At 54.3% G+C, this 24,412-nt stretch overlaps 1 protein-coding gene across 1 annotated transcript; it reads right to left on the bottom strand.

Annotated features, from left to right (window-relative positions):
* Positions 1-7,591: 7,591 nt before the first annotated feature.
* On the bottom strand, positions 7,592-17,660 carry phpt1 (phosphohistidine phosphatase 1). Its single transcript, XM_038782434.1, has 3 exons — positions 17,451-17,660; positions 15,611-15,735; positions 7,592-7,812 (listed from the first exon to the last, which is right to left on the bottom strand). Exons 1-3 carry the CDS (start codon positions 17,593-17,595, stop codon positions 7,720-7,722), a joined length of 363 nt encoding a protein of 120 aa, XP_038638362.1. The 5' UTR covers positions 17,596-17,660; the 3' UTR covers positions 7,592-7,719.
* Positions 17,661-24,412: the final 6,752 nt, after the last annotated feature.

Below are 24,412 nucleotides of genomic sequence, written 5' to 3'. Positions count from 1 at the left end.
AGCATGGGGTTAGATACAGAGTAAAGCTCCCCCTACACTGTCCCCATCAAACACTCCCAGGACAGGTACAGCACAGGGTTAGATACAGAGTAAAGCTCCCTCTACACTGTCCCCATCAAACACTCCCAGGACAGGTACAGCCGGGGTTAGATACAGAGTAAAGCTCCCTCTACACTGTCCCCATCAAACACTCCCAGTACAGGTACGGCACAGGGTTAGATACAGAGTAAAGCTCCCTCTACACTGTCCCCATCAAACACTCCCAGGACAGATACAGCATGGGGTTAGATACAGAGTAAAGCTCCCCCTACACTGTCCCCATCAAACACTCCCAGGACAGGTACAGCACAGGGTTAGATACAGAGTAAAGCTCCCTCTACACTGTCCCCATCAAACACTCCCAGGACAGGTACAGCACGGGGTTAGATACAGAGCAAAGCTCCCTCTACACTGTCCCCATCAAACACTCCCAGGACAGATACAGCACGGTTTAGATACAGAGTAAAGTTCTCTCTACACTATCCCATCAAACACTCCCAGGACAGGTACGGCACAGGGTTAGATACAGAGTAAAGCTCCCTCTACACTGTCCCCATCAAACACTCCCAGGACAGATACAGCATGGAGTTAGATACAGAATAAAGCTCCCTCTACACTGTCCCCATCAAACACTCCCAGGACAGATACAGCATGGGGTTAGATACAGAGTAAAGCTCCCTCTACACTGTCCCCATCAAACACAGTGACACAGTGGTTAGCACTGTTACTTCACAGTTCCAGGGACCTGTGTTCAATTCGGCCTTGGATGACTCTGAGTTTGCACTTTCTTTCCGTGTCTACGTGGGTTTCCTCTGAGTGCTCCCATAGTCCAAAGATGTGCAGGTTAGTTGGATTGGCTATGCTAAATTGGCCCTCATTGTCTAAAAGGTTAAGTGGGGTCGCTGCGTTACGGGGATAGGGTGGATTTAAGTAGGGTGCTCTTTCTAAGAGCTGGCGCTGACTCGATGGGCCGAATATTTCTTTCAGAACCCTGAAGCACAGAGGAATGATTTATTTTCACAGTAAAAGCTGTTCTGTTGAACATTCCCACTCAAGCTCAGGTGAAGCTATTATGTGGAGCCACTGAGTAAATATTTCTATTCTGGGACAGCCTCTGGGTAACTCAGTTTAGCTAAAGGGACCATGGAAGTAGCCTGAAGAGTAGCTTTTATGTATCTGACATTCATGTTCAGGGCTGGGTCAACTTTTCTTGGATGCAGTAGGAGTAGGGCATGAGAGAGTGTCCAATCCAGTGTAGCGATTGAGTGCAGGTCCAGTATAGAGCAGTGATCCAGTGTGAGTCCAGAGTAGCGTGATTGAGTGTGGGTCCAGCGTGGTAGTGATCCAGTGTGAGTCCTATGTGGTGCACTGATCGGGTGAGAGTCCAGTGCTGTGCAGCAATCAAGTGTGAGTCTAGTGCAGCACAGCATTTGAGTGAGACACCAGTGTAGGGCAGCGTTCGAGTGAAACACCAGTGTTGGGCACCGTTCGAGTGAAACACCAGTGTAGCGCACCGTTCCAGTGAAACACCAGTGTAGCGCACCGTTCCAGTGAAACACCAGTGTAGCGCACTGTTCGAGGTACCAGTGCAGCGAGTGATCAAGTGAGAGTCCAGTGCAGCACAGCAATAGAGTGCAAGTCCCATGCGGTGCAGTGATCGAGTGTGCATTCAGTGCAGCGCATAGATCGACGGTGAGTCCAGAGCGATGCAGTGATCGTGTGAGTCCAGTGAAGCGATTGTGTGAGAGTCTAGTGCAGCACAGTGATCAAGTGAGAATTCAGCTCGGTGCAGTGAGTGACTGCGTGTCCGGTGCGGTGCAGTGAGTGACTGCGTGTCCGGTGCGGTGCAGTGAGTGACTGCGTGTCCGGTGCGGTGCAGTGAGTAACTGCGTGTCCGGTGCGGTGCAGTGACTGACTGCGTGTCCGGTGCGGTGCAGTGAGTAACTGCGTGTCCGGTGCGGTGCAGTGAGTAACTGCGTGTCCGGTGCGGTGCAGTGAGTGACTGCGTGTCCGGTGCGGTGCAGTGAGTGACCGCGTGTCCGGTGCAGTGAAGTGAGTGACCGCGTGTCCGGTGCGGTGCGGTGAGTGACCGCGTGTCCGGTGCGGTGCAGTGAGTGACTGCGTGTCCGGTGCGGTGCAGTGAGTGACTGCGTGTCCGGTGCGGTGCAGTGAGTGACTGCGTGTCCGGTGCGGTGAGTGACCGCGTGTCCGGTGCGGTGCAGTGAGTGACCGCGTGTCCGGTGCGGTGCAGTGAGTGACCGCGTGTCCGGTGCAGTGCAGTGAGTGACCGCGTGTCCGGTGCGGTGCAGTGAGTGACCGCGTGTCCGGTGCGGTGCAGTGAGTGACTGCGTGTCCGGTGCGGTGCAGTGAGTGACCGCGTGTCCGGTGCGGTGCAGTGAGTGACCGCGTGTCCGGTGCGGTGCAGTGAGTGACTGCGTGTCCGGTGCGGTGCAGTGAGTGACTGCGTGTCCGGTGCGGTGCAGTGAGTGACTGCGTGTCCGGTGCGGTGCAGTGAGTGACTGCGTGTCCGGTGCGGTGCAGTGAGTGACTGCGTGTCCGGTGCGGTGCAGTGAGTGACTGCGTGTCCGGTGCGGTGCAGTGAGTGACTGCGTGTCCGGTGCGGTGCAGTGAGTGACTGCGTGTCCGGTGCGGTGCAGTGAGTGACTGCGTGTCCGGTGCGGTGCAGTGAGTGACTGCGTGTCCGGTGCGGTGCAGTGAGTGACTGCGTGTCCGGTGCGGTGCAGTGAGTGACTGCGTGTCCGGTGCGGTGCAGTGAGTGACCGCGTGTCCGGTGCGGTGCAGTGAGTGACTGCGTGTCCGGTGCGGTGCAGTGAGTGACCGCGTGTCCGGTGCGGTGCAGTGAGTGACCGTGTGTCCGGTGCGGTGCAGTGAGTGACCGCGTGTCCGGTGCGGTGCAGTGAGTGACTGCGTGTCCGGTGCAGTGAGTGACTGCGTGTCCGGTGCGGTGAGTGACTGCGTGTCCGGTGCGGTGAGTGACTGCGTGTCCGGTGCGGTGCAGTGAGTGACTGCGTGTCCGGTGCGGTGCAGTGAGTGACCGTGTGTCCGGTGCGGTGCGGTGAGTGACCGCGTGTCCGGTGCAGTGAGTGACCGCGTGTCCGGTGCGCTGCAGTGAGTGACTGCGTGTCCGGTGCGGTGCAGTGATTGAGTGACAGTCCCGTGCAGCGCTGCGGTCAAGTGCGAGCCCAGTGATTTTTAAAAATTTATTTATGGATGTGGGTGTCACTGGTTAGGCCAGCATTTATTGCCCATCCCTCGTTGCCTTTCAGAAGGTGGTGGTGAGTTACCTTCTGGAACCGCCGCAGTCCTTGAGGTGTAGGTACACCCACTGTGCTGTTAGGGAAGGAGTTCCAGGATATTACCCCAGCAGCAGTGAAGGAACAGCGATATAATTCCAAGTCAGGGTAGTGACTGACTTGGAGGGGGTGGTGGGGTTCCCAGGTATCTGCTGCTCTTGTCCTTCTAGATGGTAGTGGTCTTGGGTTTGAAAGGTGCTGTCTAAGAAACCTTGGTGAGTTCCTGCAGTGCATCTTGTAGATTAAGTGTGTTTCCAGTCGATGCAGCAGTCGACCGAGAGTCCAATGTAGCAGCGATCGAGTGCGAGTTCAGTGTGGGGCAGTGATCAAGTGAGAGCCCAGTAATCGAGTGAGTGCACTGTGGGAAAGCGATAGAGCGACAGTCCAGTGCGGGCAGTGATTGAGTAAGAGTCCAGTGCGGGGCGGCAATTGGGTAGCAGTCAGTGCAGGGCAACGAGCCGGTGAGTGTCCAGTGATCGAATGAGAGTCCAGTGCGGGGCAGTGAGCGAGAGTCCAGTGCGGGGCAGTGAGCGAGAGTCCAGTGCGGGGCAGTGAGCGAGAGTCCAGTGCGGGGCAGCGAGCGAGAGTCCAGTGCGGGGCAGCGAGCGAGAGTCCAGTGCGGGGCAGCGAGCGAGAGTCCAGTGCGGGGCAGCGAGCGAGAGTCCAGTGCGGGGCAGCGAGCGAGAGTCCAGTGCGGGGCAGCGAGCGAGAGTCCAGTGCGGGGCAGCGAGCGAGAGTCCAGTGCGGGGCAGCGAGCGAGAGTCCAGTGCGGGGCAGCGAGCGAGAGTCCAGTGCGGGGCAGCGAGCGAGAGTCCAGTGCGGGGCAGCGAGCGAGAGTCCAGTGCGGGGCAGTGAGCGAGAGTCCAGTGCGGGGCAGTGAGCGAGAGTCCAGTGCGGGGCAGTGAGCGAGAGTCCAGTGCGGGGCAGTGAGCGAGAGTCCAGCGCGGGGCAGTGAGCGAGAGTCCAGCGCGGGGCAGTGAGCGAGAGTCCAGCGCGGGGCAGTGAGCGAGAGTCCAGCGCGGGGCAGTGAGCGAGAGTCCAGCGCGGGGCAGTGAGCGAGAGTCCAGTGCGGGGCAGTGAGCGAGAGTCCAGAGCGGGGCAGTGAGCGAGAGTCCAGCGCGGGGCAGTGAGCGAGAGTCCAGCGCGGGGCAGTGAGCGAGAGTCCAGTGCGGGGCAGTGAGCGAGAGTCCAGTGCGGGGCAGTGAGCGAGAGTCCAGTGCGGGGCAGTGAGCGAGAGTCCAGTGCGGGGCAGTGAGCGAGAGTCCAGTGCGGGGCAGTGAGCGAGAGTCCAGTGCGGGGCAGGGAGCGAGAGTCCAGTGCGGGGCAGGGAGCGAGAGTCCAGCGCGGGGCAGTGAGCGAGAGTCCAGTGCGGGGCAGTGAGCGAGAGTCCAGTGCGGGGCAGTGAACGAGAGTCCAGCGCGGGGCAGTGAACGAGAGTCCAGCGCGGGGCAGCGAGTGAGAGTCCAGTGCGGGGCAGCGAGTGAGAGTCCAGTGCGGGGCAGTGAGCGAGAGTCCAGTGCGGGGCAGGGAGCGAGAGTCCAGTGCGGGGCAGTGAGCGAGAGTCCAGCGCGGGGCAGGGAGCGAGAGTCCAGTGCGGGGCAGCGAGCGAGAGTCCAGTGCGGGGCAGTGAGCGAGAGTCCAGCGCGGGGCAGGGAGCGAGAGTCCAGTGCGGGGCAGTGAGCGAGAGTCCAGCGCGGGGCAGTGAGCGAGAGTCCAGCGCGGGGCAGTGAGCGAGAGTCCAGTGCGGGGCAGTGAGCGAGAGTCCAGTGCGGGGCAGTGAGTGAGAGTCCAGTGTGGGGCAGTGAGTGAGAGTCCAGTGCGGGGCAGCGAGTGAGAGTCCAGTGCGGGGCAGTGAGCAAGAGTCCAGTGCGGGGCAGTGAGCGAGAGTCCAGTGCGGGGCAGTGAGCGAGAGTCCAGTGCGGGGCAGTGAGCGAGAGTCCAGTTAAGCGCAGTGAATGAGTGAGAGTCCAGTGCAGGGCAGCGAGTGAGAGTCCAGTTAAGCGCAGTGAATGAGTGAGAGTCCAGTGCGGGGCAGCGAGTGAGTCCAGTGCAGGGCAGTGAGTGAGAGTCCAGTGTGGGGCAGTGAGTGAGAGTCCAGTGCAGGGCAGTGAGTGAGAGTCCAGTTAAGCGCAGTGAATGAGTGAGAGTCCAGTGCAGGGCAGCGAGTGAGAGTCCAGTTAAGCGCAGTGAATGAGTGAGAGTCCAGTGCGGGGCAGCGAGTGAGTCCAGTGCAGGGCAGTGAGTGAGAGTCCAGTGTGGGGCAGTGAGTGAGAGTCCAGTGCAGGGCAGTGAGTGAGAGTCCAGTTAAGCGCAGTGAATGAGTGAGAGTCCAGTGCGGGGCAGCGAGTGAGTCCAGTGCAGGGCAGTGAGTGAGAGTCCAGTGTGGGGCAGTGAGTGAGAGTCCAGTGCGGGGCAGTGAGTGAGAGTCCAGTGCAGGGCAGTGAGTGAGAGTCCAGTTAAGCGCAGTGAATGAGTGAGAGTCCAGTGCGGGGCAGCGAGTGAGTCCAGTGCAGCGCAGTGAGTGAATGAGAGTCCAGCGCGGGGCAGTGAGTGAGTCCAGTGCAGGGCAGTGAGCGAGAGTCCAGTGCGGGGCAGTGAGCGAGAGTCCAGTGCGGGGCAGTGAGCGAGAGTCCAGTGCGGGGCAGTGAGCGAGAGTCCAGTGCGGGGCAGTGAGCGAGAGTCCAGTGCGGGGCAGTGAGCGAGAGTCCAGTGCGGGGCAGTGAGCGAGAGTCCAGTGCGGGGCAGTGAGCGAGAGTCCAGTGCGGGGCAGTGAGCGAGAGTCCAGTGCGGGGCAGTGAGTGAGAGTCCAGTGCGGGGCAGTGAGCGAGAGTCCAGTGCGGGGCAGTGAGCGAGAGTCCAGTGCGGGGCAGTGAGCGAGAGTCCAGCGCGGGGCAGTGAGCGAGAGTCCAGCGCGGGGCAGTGAGCGAGAGTCCAGCGCGGGGCAGCGAGCGAGAGTCCAGTGCGGGGCAGCGAGCGAGAGTCCAGTGCGGGGCAGCGAGCGAGAGTCCAGTGCGGGGCAGCGAGCGAGAGTCCAGTGCGAGGCAGCGAGTGAGTGTCCAGTGCAGGGCAGTGAGTGAGAGTCCAGTGCTGGGAAGTGATTGAGAGTCCAGTGCGAGGCAGCGAGTGAGTGTCCAGTGCAGGGCAGTGAGTGAGAGTCCAGTTAAGCGCAGTGAGTGAGTGAGAGTCCAGTGCGGGGCAGTGAGTGAGAGTCCAGTGCGGGACAGCGAGTGAGTGTCCAGTGCGGGGCAGTGAGCGAGAGTCCAGTGCGGGGCAGTGAGTGAGAGTCCAGTGCGGGGCAGCGAGTGAGAGTCCAGTGCGGGGCAGCGAGTGAGTGTCCAGTGCGGGGCAGCGAGTGAGAGTCCAGTGCGGGGCAGCGAGTGAGTGTCCAGTGCGGGGCAGTGAGTGAGGGTCCAGTGCAGGGCAGTGAGTGAGAGTCCAGTGCGGGGCAGCGAGTGAGTGTCCAGTGCGGGGCAGTGAGTGAGAGTCCAGTGCGGGGCAGCGAGTGAGAGTCCAGTGCGGGGCAGCGAGTGAGAGTCCAGTGCGGGGCAGCGAGTGAGTCCAGTGCAGCGAGTGAATGAGAGTCCAGTGCGGGGCAGCGAGTGAGTGTCCATTGCAGGGCAGTGAGTGAGAGTCCAGTGTGGGGCAGTGAGTGAGAGTCCAGTGCAGGGCAGTGAGTGAGAGTCCAGTGCAGGGCAGTGAGTGAGAGTCCAGTTAAGCGCAGTGAATGAGTGAGAGTCCAGTGCAGGGCAGCGAGTGAGAGTCCAGTTAAGCGCAGTGAATGAGTGAGAGTCCAGTGCGGGGCAGCGAGTGAGTCCAGTGCAGTGAGTGAATGAGAGTCCAGTGCGGGGCAGTGAGTGAGAGTCCAGTGCGGGGCAGCGAGCGAGTCCAGTGCAGCGCAGTGAGTGAATGAGAGTCCAGTGCGGGGCAGTGAGTGAGAGTCCAGTGCGGGGCAGTGAGTGAGAGTCCAGTGCAGGGCAGCGAGCGAGTCCAGTGCAGCGCAGTGAGTGAATGAGAGTCCAGTGCGGGGCAGTGAGTGAGAGTCCAGTGCGGGGCAGTGAGTGAGAGTCCAGTGCGGGGCAGCGAGTGAGTCCAGTGCAGCGCAGTGAGTGAATGAGAGTCCAGTGCGGGGCAGTGAGCGATGGATGAACTCACACTTCGACACATTTAGACCAAGTCTCCTATGTGGGGGTTGTTGTGGGACAGGTTGATTCAGAGACACAAGAGAGTAATCTGTGCTATACCGTTAAGGAAGAGTGATAATTTAATTCAGATCTCAATCATCCATGATCTGTGCATCTCCAACCAGAGTCCAGAGGAATGAGTTGAGCTTCTGGCACACTGGGACAGTTTTGCAGTGTTGCCCATCTCAGTAACCCTCATTTGTCCAGGTCACACTGTAGTCTGGGTACCTGGATTTCAGGATCGCTGTAGTTATTTCATGATCTGCCCGGCCAAAGCCCTGCGCACAAAAGAATAAGAATATCAAAAAATGGTTAACCTTCAGGCACCACACCAGTAGCCCGAGCAAGAACCCATCACAAACACTGACAGATATTATATCTGATATCCCTTGCCTGCCTCCTGACTCTGCTCAAGGTTCACTCGTTAATGTCAACTCTTCAGTTACTAAACCTGTCACATTGATCAATCATCAGACTGAGCCAACAGCACCACCCTCAGAGAAACCGAACCTCGGCAGATCCTGTCTATACCAGACACCCACCCACAGGCACCCCCCCCACCCCCCCCGGACTCCCAGCACACCACCCCCACATGCACCCACCACCCCCATCGTGGATGTCCACCCACTTACCCACCCACAAACGGGCCTACACCCCAAAAAAAAACAGACAACCCTATCCACACCCCAACAAAGCCAGTCAGGTTTTGTGAAAGGGAAACTATGTTTAACCAATTGATTGGAGTTCTTTGATGGAGTAACACGTGCCATGGGGCCTGTAGATTTATTGGAACATAGGAACGGGAGTAAGGCCATTCAGCCCATCGAGCCTGCTCCATTTAATACGATCATTGCTGATCGGTCAATTCAATGCCTTTTACCCCCAGCATCCCCTTAACCCTTTCACTCACTGGTATTTAGAAACCTATCATACCACCAATCGCTGCTTTAAACATACTCAGTGCCTGAGCTTCTACTGGGTAGAGAATTCCAAAGATTCGCAACCATCTGGGTAAAGGAATTTCTCCTCACTCGGTCCTAAGTGGCATTACCCTTATTGTGAAATTGTGTCCTCTGGTTCTAGACTCTCCAGCCAAGGGAAACATCTTACCTGTACCTACTCTGTCTGTTCCTTTAAGTATTTTGTAGGTTTCAATGATTGAAACTCCAGCGAATACAGGCCCAGTTTCTCCAATCGCTCTTCATTAGGCAGTCCCACCATCCCCGCAACAAGTCTGGTGAACCCGAGCTGTGATCCCTCTATGGCAATAATTTCCTTTCTGAGGTAAGGGAACTAAACTGTACACAGTACCCAGGCGCGATCTAACCAAGCTTCTATACAATTGAAGCAAGACCTCTCTACTCCTGTACTCAATTCGTCTAGTAAAGGCTAACATTCCATTTGCCTTTCTAATAGCTTGCTGCATCCGACCACCTAGGTCCCTTTGTACATCTACACTTTCTCATCTCTTACCATTTAGGATGGTAACGGTAGCACAGTGGTTAGCACTGTTGTGTCACAGCGCCAGGGACCTGGGTTCGATTCCCGGCTTGGGTCACTGACTATGCGGAGTCTGCACGTTTTCCCCATGTCTCGTGGGTTTCCTCCAGGTGTTCCGGTTTCCTCCCACTGTCCAAAGTTATCATAGAATTTACAGTGCAGAAGGAGGCTATTCGGCCTATCGAGGCTGCACCGGCTCTTGGAAAGAGCACCCCACTAAAGCCTCCACACAATCTCCGTAACCCAGCTAACCTTTTTTGGACACTAAGGGCAATTTATCATGGCCAATCCACCTAATCTGCACATCTTTGGACTGTGGGAGGAAACCGGAAACCCAGGCAGACACGGGGAGAACTTTCAGACTCCGCATAGTCAGTGACCCAAGCCGGGAATCGAACCTGGGACCCTGGAGCAGTGAAGCAACTGTGCTCACCACTGTGCTACCATACTGCCCTCTGAGATGCGACAGATGTGCAGGTTAGGTGGAATGGGCATACTAAATTGCCTTTAGTGTCCAAAAAAAAAGGCTAGGCGGGGGTTACTGGGATAGGGTGGAGGTGGGGGCAGCACGGTAGCATGGTGGTTAGCTTTACAGGGCCGGTGCAGACTTGATGGGCCGAATGGCCTCCTTATTCACTGTAAATTCTATGATTCAAACACCATTTGCCATTCATAAATCCATGCTATGCCCAATCAGATCATGATTGTCCAAGAGTCCATTTATCACATCCTTTATAATAGATGCCAGCATTTTCCCTACTGCTTATGTCAGGCTAACAGGTCTGTAGTTCCCTGGGGGCGGCACGTGGCACAGCGCTTAGCAGGGCTGCGGCGCTGAGGGCCCGGGTTCGAATCCTGGCCCTGGAGTGTGGAGTTTGCACGTTCTCCCCATGTCTGCGTGGGTTTCATCTCCCACAACCCAAAGATGTGCAGGGTAGGTGGATTGGCCACGCTAAATTGCCCTTTAATTGGAAAAAAAATAATTGGGTACTCTAAATTTATAAAATAGGAAAAAAAAAAGGTCTGTAGTTCCCTGTTTTCTCTCTCCCTCCCTTCCTAAATGGTGGGGTGACATTTGCTAGCTTCCAATCTGCAGTCACCTTCCAGAATCGATAGAATTTTGCTCACCAATGCATCCCCACCATAGCTACTTCCAACACTCTGGGATGTCGAATAGCCAGTCCTGGGGACTAAACAACCTTCAGTCCCATTAATTTCTCCAATACAACCTTCTTACTTATACTAATTCCCTTCAATTCCCCATTCTCCCAAGTCCCTTGGATCTCTAACTCTGGGAGATTTCCTGTATCTTCCTCAGTGAAAACAGACACAAAATAATAATTTAACTTCTCTGCTATTTCTCTATTCCCCGTTATAAATTCTCCCGACTCTGCCTGTAATGGCAAACATTTGTCTTGAACAGACACTTCCATTTTACTCACCTACGGCATAAGGAAGGGGGACGTTTTGGGTATGCTAAAAGGCATTAAGGTGGACAAGTCCCCAAGACCGGATGGGATCTATCCCAGGTTAATTGGGGGAAGCGAGGGACGAAATAGCTGGGGCCTTAACAGATATCTTTGCAGCATCCTTGAGCACGGGTGAGGTCCCGGAGGACTGGAGAATTGCTAATGATGTCCCTTTGTTTAAGAAGGGTAGCAGGGAAAATCCAGGGAATTATAGACCTGTGAGCTTGATGTCAGTGGTAGGAAAACTGTTGGAGAAGACACTGAGGGATAGGATGTATTCACATTTGGAAGAAAATAGACTTATCAGTGATAGGCAGCATGGTTTTGTGCAGGGAAGGTCATATCTTACAAACCTAATAGAATTCTTTGAGGAAGTGACAAAGTTAATTGATGAGGGAAGGGCTGTAGATGTCATATACATGGACATCAGTAAAGCATTTGATAAAGTTTCCCATATCAGTTTGATGGAAAAAGTGAAGTCGTATGGGGTTCAGGGTGTACTAGCCAGATGGATAAAGAACTGGCTGGGCAACAGGAGACAGAGAGTAGTGGTGGAAGGGAGTGTCTCAAAATGGAGAAAGGTGACTAGCGGTGTTCCACAGGGATCCGTGCTCGGACCACTGTTGTTTGTGATCTACATAAATGATCTGGACGAAGGTATAAGATGTCTGATGAGCAAGTTTGCAGATGATACTAAGATTGGTGGAGTTGCAGATAGCGAGGCGGACTGTCAGAGAATACAGCAAAATATAGATAGATTGGAGAGTTGGGCAGAGAAATGGCAGATGGAGTTCAATCCAGGCAAATGCGAGGTGATGCATTTTGGAAGGTCTAACTCAAGAGCAGACTATATGGTCAATGGAAGAGTCCTGGGGAAAATTGATGTACAGAGAGATCTGGGAGTTCAGGTACATAGTACCCTGAAGGTGGCAACGCAGGTCGATAGAGTGGTCAAGAAGGCATACAGCATGCTTGCTTTCATCGGAACGGGGTATTGAGTACAAGAGTCGGCAGGTCATGTTACAGTTGTATCGGACTTTGCTTAGGCCACATTTGGAATACTGCGTGCAGTTCTGGTCACCACATTACCAGAGGAATGTGGATGCTTTAGAGAGGGTGCAGAGGAGGTTCACCAGGATGTTGCCTGGTATGGAGCGTGCTAGCTATGAAGAAAGGTTGAGTAGATTAGGATTGTTTTCATTGGAAAGTTGGAGGTTGAGGGGAGACCTGATTGAGGTCTACAAAATTATGAGAGGTATGGACAGGGTGAATAGCAACAAGCTTTTTCCAAGAGTGGGGGTGTCAATTACAAGGGGTCACGATTTCAAGGTGAGAGGGGAAAGGTTTAAGGGAGATGTGCGTGGGACGTTTCTTTTACACAGAGGGTGGTGGGTGCCTGGAATGCTTTGCCAGCGGAGGTGGTAGAGGCGGGAATGATAGCATCATTTAAGATGTATCTGGACAGATATATGAACGGGTGGGGAACAGAGAGAAGTAGACCTTGGAAAATAGGCAACAGGTTTAGATAAAGGATCTGGATCGGCTCAGGCTGGGAGGGCCGAAGGGCCTGTTCCTGTGCTGTAATTTTCTTTGTTCTTTTTGTTCTTAGTTTTTATTGTTTTTTTGCTAGATCTCACAGCGCCAGGAACCCGGATTCAATCCCCACCATGGGTGAACGTGAGGAGTCTGCACGTTCTCCCCGTGTCTGCGTGGACACAAGGCCCCTCACCCGCAGACACACGGCCCCTCACCCGCAGACACACGGCCCCTCACCCGCAGACACACGGCCCCTCACCCGCAGACACACGGCCCCTCACCCGCAGACACACGGCCCCTCACCCGCAGACACACGGCCCCTCACCCGCAGACACACGGCCCCTCACCCGCAGACACACGGCCCCTCACCCGCAGACACACGGCCCCTCACCCACAGACACACGGCCCCTCACCCACAGACACACGGCCCCCTCACCCACAGACACATGGCCCCTCACCCACAGACACACGGCCCCTCACCCACAGACACACGGCCCCCCACCCACAGACACACGGTCCCCCACCCACAGACACACGGCCCCCCACCCACAGACACACGGCCCCCCACCCACAGACACACCCTGCCCCGACACACAGAGCCCCCTGCCCGCACAGACACCTCCACCCCCAGAGCAACACACCTCCCCAATGCAGATACACCTCCCCGCCCCCACACGGACACACCCCCTCCCCCACAGAAACACACCCCCTCCCCTACACACAGACACACACTCCCCCGCCCCCACACACAGACACACACACTCCCCCGCCCCCACACACAGACACCTCCCCGCCCCCACACAGACACCACCCCACCCTCACACGGACACACACTCCCCCGCCCCCACACACAGACACACTTCCCTGCCCCCCCCCCCCCCCCCCCCACAGCAACACACCTCCCCTATGCAGATACACCTCCCCGCCCCCACACAGACACACCCCCTGCCCCACAGGCACCCCCCCGCCCCCATAGACACACACCCCCTCCCCTACACACAGACACACACTCCCCTGCCCCCACACACAGACACCTCCCCGCCTCACACAGACACACGCCACCACACACCGACACTCACCTCGGTCCCCCACACAGACACCACTCCACCCTCACACACAGACACACACTCCCCTGCCGCCACACACAGACACACACTCCCCCGCCCCCACAGACACCCCCCATGCCCCCACACACCCCCCCGCCCACAGCAACACACCTCCCCTATGCAGATACACCTCCCCGCCCCCACACGGACACACCCCCTGCCCCACACAGACACCCCCTGCCCCACAGACACCCACCCCCCCCCATAGACATACACCCCCTCCCCTACACACAGACACACACTCCCCTGCCCCCAGACACAGAAACACCCCGCCCGCCCCCCCTCCCCCACACGCACCCCCGCCCCTACACAGACACCCCCCCCACACACAGACACACACCCACACTGCCCCCATGCCACGCACAACCACGCTCACCCCCGCCACAACATGCATACACTTGCCTCTGCCCAACAGACACCTCCCACACAAAACCTACACAAAACCCTGGCTCTCTCCCCACATGTGCACTCCTGCCCCTCTTACAAATGCATACCCAGCCCCCCCCCCCCCCTCCGCCCAGACTCCCCTCCTCCATGCACACACACGTACCCCCACACAAGCACAGGCGTGCCCCCAGTCACACACAGATCTTCACACATGCCCATAATAACACACACCAACACCCTGCCTGAACCCATTTACATCCCAGAATCATTCTCAGTTGAATACTGTCACACAGAGCAAGTAACACACATACTACACGTACTAGCAGGTTCTTCTCCCCTGCATGCTGCCCGATGGCGGCATCGCCCCCCTCCACGCTCCCGGCACTGACCAGTGCCACCCTCTTTGCGCTGTCTGGTATCTGCACCCTTTCACCAAGCTGCTTGAGGGAATGACTTCAGTGCAGAGAGTTGGGTAACGGGTATAGGATACGTGGGTTTGAGTAGGGTGATCATTGCTCGGCACAACATCGAGGGCCGAAGGGCCTGTTCTGTGCTATATTGTTCTATGTACTGTTCTATGTTCTATAATTAATTGGTGCAATGAAGGCACTGTGTGTATTGTAGCCAAATTATCACATGATGCAAAAATAGGTTGGAATGCAAGAAAGTGAGGAAGATACAAAGAATCTGAAAAAAGGATAAAAATTGATTCAGTGAGTGGGTAAACGATTGGCAAAGTATAATGTGGGAAAATGTCATTACAATTCTCGTCCTCCTCACTTTGGGTGGACTAGAAAATCAGAATATTATTTAAATGTAGAGATTTCAGAATGTTGCAGTGGAGAAACCTGGGTGTCCTTGTGCGTGAATCACAAAAAGTCAAATGCAGATAGAGCAAGTAATTAGAAAGGCTGAGGAACGTTGGCTTTATTGGAAGGGAGGATGAGGTATAAAAGTCGGACGTCTTGCTGCAACTATACAGGCATTAGTGAGACCACATCGGGATACTGTGTACAATTCTGATTTCCTTACCTGAGGAGGGATGGAGTTGCATTGGAAACAGTTCAGAGAAGGTTCACGTGGGATAAAGAGATTGTTTTATGGGGAAAGGTTTAGCAGGCTGGGGCCCATACTCATTGGAGTTTAGAACAGTGAGAGATGATCTTAATGAAAGATATAAAATGCTGAGGGGACACTGGACAGGCTTGGTGGTGATTTAATATTTCTCTCATGGGGGAACCTAGAACTAGGGGGCACTGCTACAAAATAAAGGGTCTTCCATTTTAGACAGAGATGAGGAGGAATTTCTTCTCAGAAAGGGTCGTTAAGTCTTTTATGGTCCAATCCTGTACTTATCGGGTATGCACATACACCCTCCCCTAATCAGTGCACATATGCATCCCTTTGCCATAGGCGACCATAGACACACACACCCCAACCCCACACAGTTATACACCCCTGTGCCTTCCTTAATCAGGGAATGCTTGATGATTATCTAGAGTGAGATGCCTGTCTGATTTCTGCTCTCTATCTGAAGGGTTGAACTAAATTTTAGATTTTAGAACAGTACAGCACAGAACAGGCCCTCGATGTTGTGCCGAGCAATGATCACCCTACTCAAACTCACATATCCATCCTATAGCCGTAACCCAACAATTCTCCCTTAACCTTACTTTTTTGGACACTACGGGCAATTTATCATGGCCAATCCACCTAACCCGCACATCTTTGGACTGTGGGAGGAAACCGGAGCACCCGGAGGAAACCCACGCACACATGGGGAGTACGTGCAAACTCCGCACAGACAGTGACCCAGCCGGGAACCGAACCTGGGACCCTGGAGCTGTAAAGCATTGTAAAGCATTAATGCTAACCACTATGCTACCGTGCTGCCCTTAAATCTTAAATCAGCTAATTTAACACAAGCCAAGAACACCACTTCTTCTCCTCAGGATGATGTTTAAACAATGAACACTGCCTCCAGCCCCTGCGCCAAGGGACATGGAGTTTGCAGCTCTTCTTGTGCATTTTCCCCAGACTGTTTTACAATAAACTGTGCATGTCCCCTCTGTACTTACCATGGAGTATCCATACACGGTGATCTTTTTCTTTGCGCTATTGTGGTTAATTCGACCTCCGCCTTGGCACTCACAATGCAGACCCAGTTTCTCAATCGAGGCCGACACCTGATCATAGATATCAGCTGTGGTTGCAGTAAAACACAAAACAATTTCAGGACTGGAGGGACTACATTCACTTAACCACGTTCAATTATTCTATTTCCTCCCAGAATATGGTTATTCCATCTAATATTTCACTCTCCTCCTCCTGTCTGCTTCATCCCTCTCTGAAAGCAGTCGCCAAGTGTTCATTAAGAACAATCCACAAGTGCTGCCTCAAGTGACTTTTGATCTCAGGGAGCGACCCAACTCTTTTCTCATTTAAGTCCCCCCTCTTCATTTATTCATGAAACATCTTTGGGTTCTCCTTCATTTTACTTGCCGATATTTTTCATGCCCTCGCTTTGTTTTAATTTCACTCCTGCACTATTAGCCTGTAGATTTTCTACAGCATTGAGCATCTGACATAAAGCTTCTTTATTCCACACCATAGTCTCTTTGACATTCAGCGGCTTAACCTCGTTTATTAGTGGGAACGTATTCTCAACCCCTTCTAACACCTCCTCGAGTGCCCCCCATTGATCTGGCACTGGTCTACCTTCAGGTGCCAACTGTTTCCAGTCCATTTTTGACAAATCACATCTCAATAAACTTTACCTACCCCCAGTTTAAAACTCTCCTCATAGAATGATTCCAGCACTAGAGGCCATTGTGTCCTTCAAGCCCATGCCGGCTCTATGAAAGGACAAATCGCCTGATCCCGCACTCTTTCCCCATAACCCTGCAATAATTTCTTCAGATAAGTGCCCAATTCCTTTTTGAAAGCTTAGATTGAATCCAGATTCTAACCACTCGTTGTGTAAATCTGTCTCCGCCTCACTCTCAGACAAAACATTCCAGATCCTAACATTCCAGATCCTAACCATTCGCTGTGCAAAAAGGATTTTGCTCAATTCAGCACTGCCTCTTTTGCCAATTGACTAAAATTGATGCTAATTCTCGATCACTTCAATGGAAACAATCTCTCCCTGTTCCATTCTGCCAAGCCCCCTCATAATTTTGAATCCTTCTATCAAAAATCCACTCAGCCTTCTCTTCTCCAAGGAAAACAGCTTCATCCAATCTATCCTCATAACTAAATTTCCTCATCACTGGAACCATTCTAGTCAATCTTTTCTGCACTCTCTCTGCCTTCCCAAAGTGTGCAGCCCAGAAATGGACACAATATTCCAGCAAAGGCTGAACCAGTGTTTTATACAAGTTTAATATAATGTCCTTGCTCTTGTACTCTTTGCCCCGATTAATAAAGTCCGGGATACTGTATGCTGCATTAACCAATCCATTCTGTCCAGACCACTCATGATCTCGAACTTTTGCATCAAGTCTCCCCCTTCAACTTTTGTTCTCCAAGGCAAATGAACCCAGCTTCTCCAAACAATCCAGCTAACTGAAGTGTCTCATTCCCAGAACCATTCTCACCAATCTTTACTGTACTCTAATACCTTCACATATTTTCTAAAGTATGGTGCCAGAATTAGACACAGTGCTCCTGTTGAAGCTGAGCCGGGAGCTGCAGTCACCATCCTGACTTGGAAACATATTAACCGTTCCTGCACTGTCCTGGGTTAAAATCCTGGAACTCCCTCCCTAACAGCACTGTGGATGGACCTACACCACATGGACTGCAGGGGCTCAAGACAGTGCCTCATCCCCCCTCCTGAGGGGGTATTTAGGGCTGGGTGGACAATATCCTCTGTTCTATTCCGCTGCCCCATGGCCCACAAACCCCCGGTATTACCGTGATACTCAGCAGAAGCCCAGCCCCGCACGATGTCCTTCACTGCGCCGCTGTCGTCGTCCTGCGAAACCCGGATTAAAACATATTTAAAAATCCCGCTCGGGTCAATCTCCACATCATTCACAGACTGCAGAGCGGCCGCCATGACAGTCCGAGAGCATGCGCACACCGCCACAGGTACATGCGCAGAGGAGCCGCCCGCCCAGCATGCGCAGAGGAGCCGCCCGCCCAGCATGCGCAGAGGAGCCGCCCGCCCAGCATGCGCAGAGGAGCCGCCCGCCCAGCACGCGCAGAGGAGCCGCCCAGCACGCGCAGAGGAGCCGCCCGCCCAGCACGCGCAGAGGAGCCGCCCGCCCAGCATGCGCAGAGGAGCCGCCCGCCCAGCATGCGCAGAGGAGCCGCCCGCCCAGCATGCGCACAGTGACTCACGCCGCCACACACTTCGATTCTCCTCATTGGCCAAAGGGGCAGCAGCGAGACTCGGGGGGGGGGGGGGGGGGTCAGTGGAAACACTGAGCACCCAGCACCCATAAAACAAAATGCAGTACCCCAGGAAAGCACGCAGCACCCAGGAAAGCACGCAGCACCCAGGAAAGCACAGCACCAGGAAAACACCCAGCACCCAGCAAAACACCCAGCATCCAGCAAAACACCCAGCATCCAGCAAAACACCCAGGAAAACACCCAGCACCCAGCAAAACACCCAGCAAAACACCCAGCATCCAGGAAAACACACACCACACAGGAAAACACCCAGCACCCAGGAAAACCCGCAGCACCCAGGAAAACCCGCAGCGCCCAGGAAAACACCCCAAACCCAGGAAAACACACAGCACCCAAGAAAACATCCAGCACCCAGCAAAACACCCAGCAAAACACCCAGCATCCAGGAAAACACACACCACCCAGGAAAACACCCAGCACCCAGGAAAACCCGCAGCACCCAGGAAAACCCGCAGCACCCAGGAAAACACCCACAACCCAGGAAAACACACAGCACCCAGGAAAACATCCAGCACCCAGCAAAACACCCAGCATCCAGGAAAACACACACCACCCAGGAAAGCATGCAGCACCCAGGAAAACAACCAGCACACAGGAAAACACCCAGCACCCATCAAAACACCCAGCATCCAGGAAAACACACAGCACCCAGGAAAACACACAGCACCCAGGAAAACACACAGCACCCAGGAAAACCCGCAGCACCCAGGAAAACCCACAGCATCCAGGAAAACTCCCAGCACACAGGAAAACACACAGCACCCAGGAAAACACCCAGAAAAACGCCCAGCACCAGGAAAACACCCATGAAAACACCCAGCACCAGGAAAACACCCATGAAAACACCCAGCACCAGGAAAACACACAGCACCGAGGAAAACACCCAGCACCCGGGAAAACACCCAGCACCCAGGAAAACACCCAGCACCCAGGGAAACACCCAGCATCAGAAAAACACGCAGCACCCAGGAAAACACACAGCACCCAGGAAAACCCGCAGCACCCAGGAAAACCCACAGCACCCAGGAAAACACCCAGCACCCAGGAAAACCCGCAGCACCCAGGAAAACCCGCAGCACCCAGGAAAACACCCACAACCCAGGAAAACACACAGCACCCAGGAAAACATCCAGCACCCAGGAAAACCCAGCATCCAGGAAAACACACACCACCCAGGAAAGCATGCAGCACCCAGGAAAACAACCAGCACACAGGAAAACACCCAGCACCCATCAAAACACCCAGCATCCAGGAAAAACACCAGCACCAGGAAAACACACAGCACCCAGGAAAACACACAGCACCCAGGAAAACCCGCAGCACCCAGGAAAACCCACAGCATCCAGGAAAACTCCCAGCACACAGGAAAACACACAGCACCCAGGAAAACACCCAGAAAACGCCCAGCACCAGGAAAACACCCATGAAAACACCCAGCACCAGGAAAACACCCATGAAAACACCCAGCACCAGGAAAACACACAGCACCGAGGAAAACACCCAGCACCCGGGAAAACACCCAGCACCCAGGAAAACACCCAGCACCCAGGGAAACACCCAGCATCAGAAAAACACGCAGCACCCAGGAAAACACACAGCACCCAGGAAAACGCCCAGGAAAACACCCAGCACCCAGGAAAACACCCAGCACTCAGGAAAGCACACAGCACCCAGGAAAACACCCAGCACCAGGAAACACACAGCACCCAGGAAAACACCCAGCACCCAGGAAAACACGCAGCACCCAGGAAAACACACAGCACCAGGAAAAACACCCAGCACCCAGGAAAACAACCAGCACCCAGGAAACACACAGCACCCAGAAAAAACACCCAGCACCCAGGAAAACACACAGCACACAGGAAAACACCCAGGAAAACACCCACCACCCAGGAAAACACCCAGCACCCAGAAAAACACCCAGCACCCAGGAAAACACACAGCACCCAGAAAAACACCCAGCTCCTAGGAAAACACCCAGCACCCAGAAAAACACCCAGCACCCAGGAAAACACACAGCACCCAGGAAAACACCCAGGAAAACACCCAGCACACAGGAATACACTCAGGAAAACACCCAGCACCTAGGAAAACACACAGCACCCAGAAAAACACACAGCACCCAGGAAATCACCTAGCACCCAGGAAAACACCCAGCACCGAGGAAAACACACAGCACCAGGAAAACACACAGCACCCAGGAAAACACACAGCACCCAGGAAAACACACAGCACCCAGGAAACACCCAGCACCTAGGAAAACACACAGCACCCAGGAAAACACCCAACGCCCAGGAAAACACACAGCACACAGGGAAACACCCAGCGCCCAGGGAAACAACCAGCACCCAGGAAAACACCCAGCACCCAGGGAAACACCCAGCACCAGAAAGACACGCTGCACCCAGGAAAACACACAGCACCCAGGAAAACACACAGCACCAGGAAAACGCCCAGGAAAACACCCAGCACCCAGGAAAACACCCAGCACCCAGGAAAGCACACAGCACCCAGGAAAACACCCAGCACCCAGGAAAACACACAGCACCCAGGAAAGCACACAGCACCCAGGAAAACACGCAGCACCCAGGAAAACACCCAGCACCAGGAAAACACCCAGCACCCAGGAAAACACCCACCACCCAGGAAAACACACAGCACCCAGAAAAACACCCAGCACCCAGGAAAACACACAGCACACAGGAAAACACCCAGGAAAACACCCAGCACCCAGGAAAACACCCAGCACCCAGGAAAACACACAGCACCCAGAAAAACACCCAGCTCCTAGGAAAACACCCAGCACCCAGAAAAACACACAGCACCCAGGAAAACACACAGCACCCAGGAAAACACAGCACCCAGGAAAACACACAGCACACAGGAATACACTCAGGAAAACACCCAGCATAAAGGAAAACACACAGCACCCAGGAAATCACCCAGCACCCAGGAAAACACCCAGCACCCAGGAAAACACCCAGCACCAGGAAAACACACAGCATCCAGGAAAACACCCAGCACCAGGAAAACACACAGCATCCAGGAAAACACACAGCACCCAGGAAAACACACAGCACCCAGGAAAACACCCAGCAAAACACACAGCACCCAGGAAAACACCCAGGAAAACACCCAGCACCTAGGAAAACACACAGCACCCAGGAAAACACCCAGCGCCCAGGAAAACACACAGCACACAGGGAAACACCCAGCGCCCAGGGAAACACCCAGCACCCAGGAAAACACACAGCACCCAGGAAAACACACAGCACCCAGGAAAACACACAGCACCAGGAAAACACCCAGCACCCAGGAAAACACACAGCACCCAAGAAAACACACAGCACTCAAGAAAACACACAGCACCCAGGAAAACACACAGCACCCAGGAAAACACACAGCACCCAGGAAAACACACAGCACCCAGAAAAACACACAGCACCCAGGAAAACACACAGCACCCAGGAAAACACAGCACCCAGGAAAACACACAGCACCCAGGAAAACACCCAGCACACAGAAAAACACCCAGGAAAACACCCACCACCCAGGAAAACACACAGCACCCAGAAAAACACCCAGCACCCAGGAAAACACACAGCACCCAGAAAAACACCCAGCACCCAGGAAAACACACAGCACCCAGAAAAACACCCAGCTCCTAGGAAAACACCCAGCACCCAGAAAAACACCCAGCACCCAGGAAAACACACAGCACCTAGGAAAACACCCAGCACACAGGAAAACACCCAGCACACAGGAATACACTCAGGAAAACACCCAGCACCTAGGAAAACACACAGCACCCAGGAAAACACTCAGCACCCAGGAAAACACCCAGCACCCAGGAAAACACACAGCACCAGGAAAACACACAGCATCCAGGAAAACACACAGCACCCAGGAAAACACACAGCACCCAGGAAAACCCGCAGCACCCAGGAAAACACACAGGACCCAGGAAAACACCCAGCAAAACACACAGCACCCAGGAAAACACCCAGGAAAACACCCAGCACCTAGGAAAACACACAGCACCCAGGAAAACACCCAGTGCCCAGGAAAACACACAGCACACAGGGAAACACCCAGCACCCAGGGAAACACCCAGCACCCAGGAAAACACACAGCACCCAGGAAAACACACAGCACCCAGGAAAACACACAGCACCAGGAAAACACCCAGCACCCAGGAAAACACACAGCACTCAAGAAAACACACAGCACCCAGAAAAACACCCAGCACCCAGGAAAACACACAGCACCCAGGAAAACACACAGCACTCAAGAAAACACACAGCACCCAGGAAAACACACAGCACCCAAGAAAACACACAGCACCCAGGAAAACACACAGCACCTAGGAAAACACCCACCACCCAGGAAAACACACAGCACCCAGCAAAACACACAGCACCCAGGAAAACTCCCAGCACCCAGGAAAACACACAGCATCCAGGAAAACACCCAGGAAAATGCCCAGCACCAGGAAAACACCCATGAAAACACCCAGCACCAGGAAAACACACAGCACCGAGGAAAACACCCAGCACCCAGGAAAACACCCAGCACCCAGGGAAACACCCAGCACCAGAAAAACACACAGCACCCAGGAAAACACACAGCACCCAGGAAAACACCCAGCACCCAGGAAAACACACAGCACCCACGAAAACACCCAGCACCCAAGAAAACACACAGCACCCAAGAAAACACACAGCACCCAGGAAAACACACAGCACCTAGGAAAACACCCAGCACCCAGGAAAACACACAGCACCCAGGAAAACACACAGCACCCAGAAAAACACACAGCACCCAGGAAAACACACAGCACCCAGGAAAACACCCAGCAAAACACACAGCACCCAGGAAAACACACAGCACCCAGGAAAACACCCAGCACCCAGGAAAACACACAGCACCCACGAAAACACCCAGCACCCAAGAAAACACACAGCACCCAAGAAAACACACAGCACCCAGGAAAACACACAGCACCTAGGAAAACACCCAGCACCCAGGAAAACACACAGCACCCAGGAAAACACACAGCACCCAGAAAAACACACAGCACCCAGGAAAACACACAGCACCCAGGAAAACACCCAGCAAAACACACAGCACCCAGGAAAACACACAGCACCCAGGAAAACAACCAGCACCCAGGAAAACACACAGCACCCAGGAAAACACACAGCACCAGGAAAACACACAGCACCCAGGAAAACACCCAGCACCCAGAAAAACACCCAGCACCCAGGAAAACACACAGCACCAGGAAAACACCTAGGAAAACACCCAGGAAAACACCCAGCACACAGGAATACACCCAGGAAAACACCCAGCACCCAGGAAAACACCCAGCACCCATCAAAACACCCAGCATCCAGGAAAACACACAGCACCCAGGAAAACACACAGCACCCAGGAAAACCCGCAGCACCCAGGAAAACCCACAGCACCCAGGAAAACACCACCACCCAGGAAAACACACAGCACCCAGCAAAACACATAGCATCCAGGAAAACTCCCAGCACACAGGAAAACACACAGCATCCAGGAAAACACCCAGGAAAACGCCCAGCACCAGGAAAACACCCATGAAAACACCCAGCACCAGGAAAACAAGCAGCACCCAGGAAAACAACCAGCACCCAGGAAAACACCCAGCACCCAGGAAAACACCCACCACCCAGGAAAACACACAGCACCCAGAAAAACACCCAGCACCCAGGAAAACACACAGCACCCAGAAAAACACCCAGCACCCAGGAAAACACACAGCACACAGGAAAACACCCAGGAAAACACCCACCACCCAGGAAAACACACAGCACCCAGAAAAACACCCAGCACCCAGGAAAACACACAGCACCCAGAAAAACACCCAGCACACAGGAAAACACCCAGGAAAACACCCAGCACACAGGAATACACTCAGGAAAACACCCAGCACCTAGGAAAACACACAGCACCCAGGAAAACACCCAGGAAAACACCCAGCACCCAGGAAAACACACAGCACCCAGGAAAACACACAGCACCCAGAAAAACACACAGCACCCAGGAAAACACACAGCACCCAGGAAAACACACAGCACCCAGGAAAACACCCAGCAAAACACACAGCACCCAGGAAAACACACAGCACCCAGGAAAACACACAGCACCCAGGAAAACACCCAGCATCCAGAAAAACACCCAGCACCCAGGAAAACACACAGCACCCAGGAAAACACACAGCACCCAGGAAAACACACAGCACCAGGAAAACACACAGCACCCAGGAAAACACACAGCATCCAGGAAAACACACAGCACCATGTAAACATCCAGGAAAACACCCAGGAAAACACCCAGCACACAGGAATACACTCAGGAAAACACCCAGCACCTAGGAAAACACACAGCACCCAGGAAAACACCCAGCGCCCAGGAAAACACTCAGCACC

The sequence above is a fragment of the Scyliorhinus canicula genome, chromosome 21, assembly GCF_902713615.1.
Source record: "Scyliorhinus canicula chromosome 21, sScyCan1.1, whole genome shotgun sequence".
NCBI classification, from domain to species: domain Eukaryota; kingdom Metazoa; phylum Chordata; class Chondrichthyes; order Carcharhiniformes; family Scyliorhinidae; genus Scyliorhinus; species Scyliorhinus canicula.
The sequence above is the reverse complement of the archived record's forward strand: the minus strand, read 5'-3'. Positions and strand labels throughout refer to the sequence as shown.

What these genes read in the sequence shown, in the direction of transcription:
- phpt1 (XM_038782434.1), bottom strand. Translation starts at nt 17,595, where the DNA reads ATGGCGGCCGCTCTGCAGTCTGTGAATGATGTGGAGATTGACCCGAGC. An exon ending in GGCTTCTGCTGAGTATCACG is followed by an intron (nt 15,736 to 17,450) that starts GTAATACCGGGG and finishes CTGCAACCACAG; the next exon opens with CTGATATCTATGATCAGGTG. An exon ending in CCGTGTATGGATACTCCATG is followed by an intron (nt 7,813 to 15,610) that starts GTAAGTACAGAG and finishes TTTTGTGCGCAG; the next exon opens with GGCTTTGGCCGGGCAGATCA.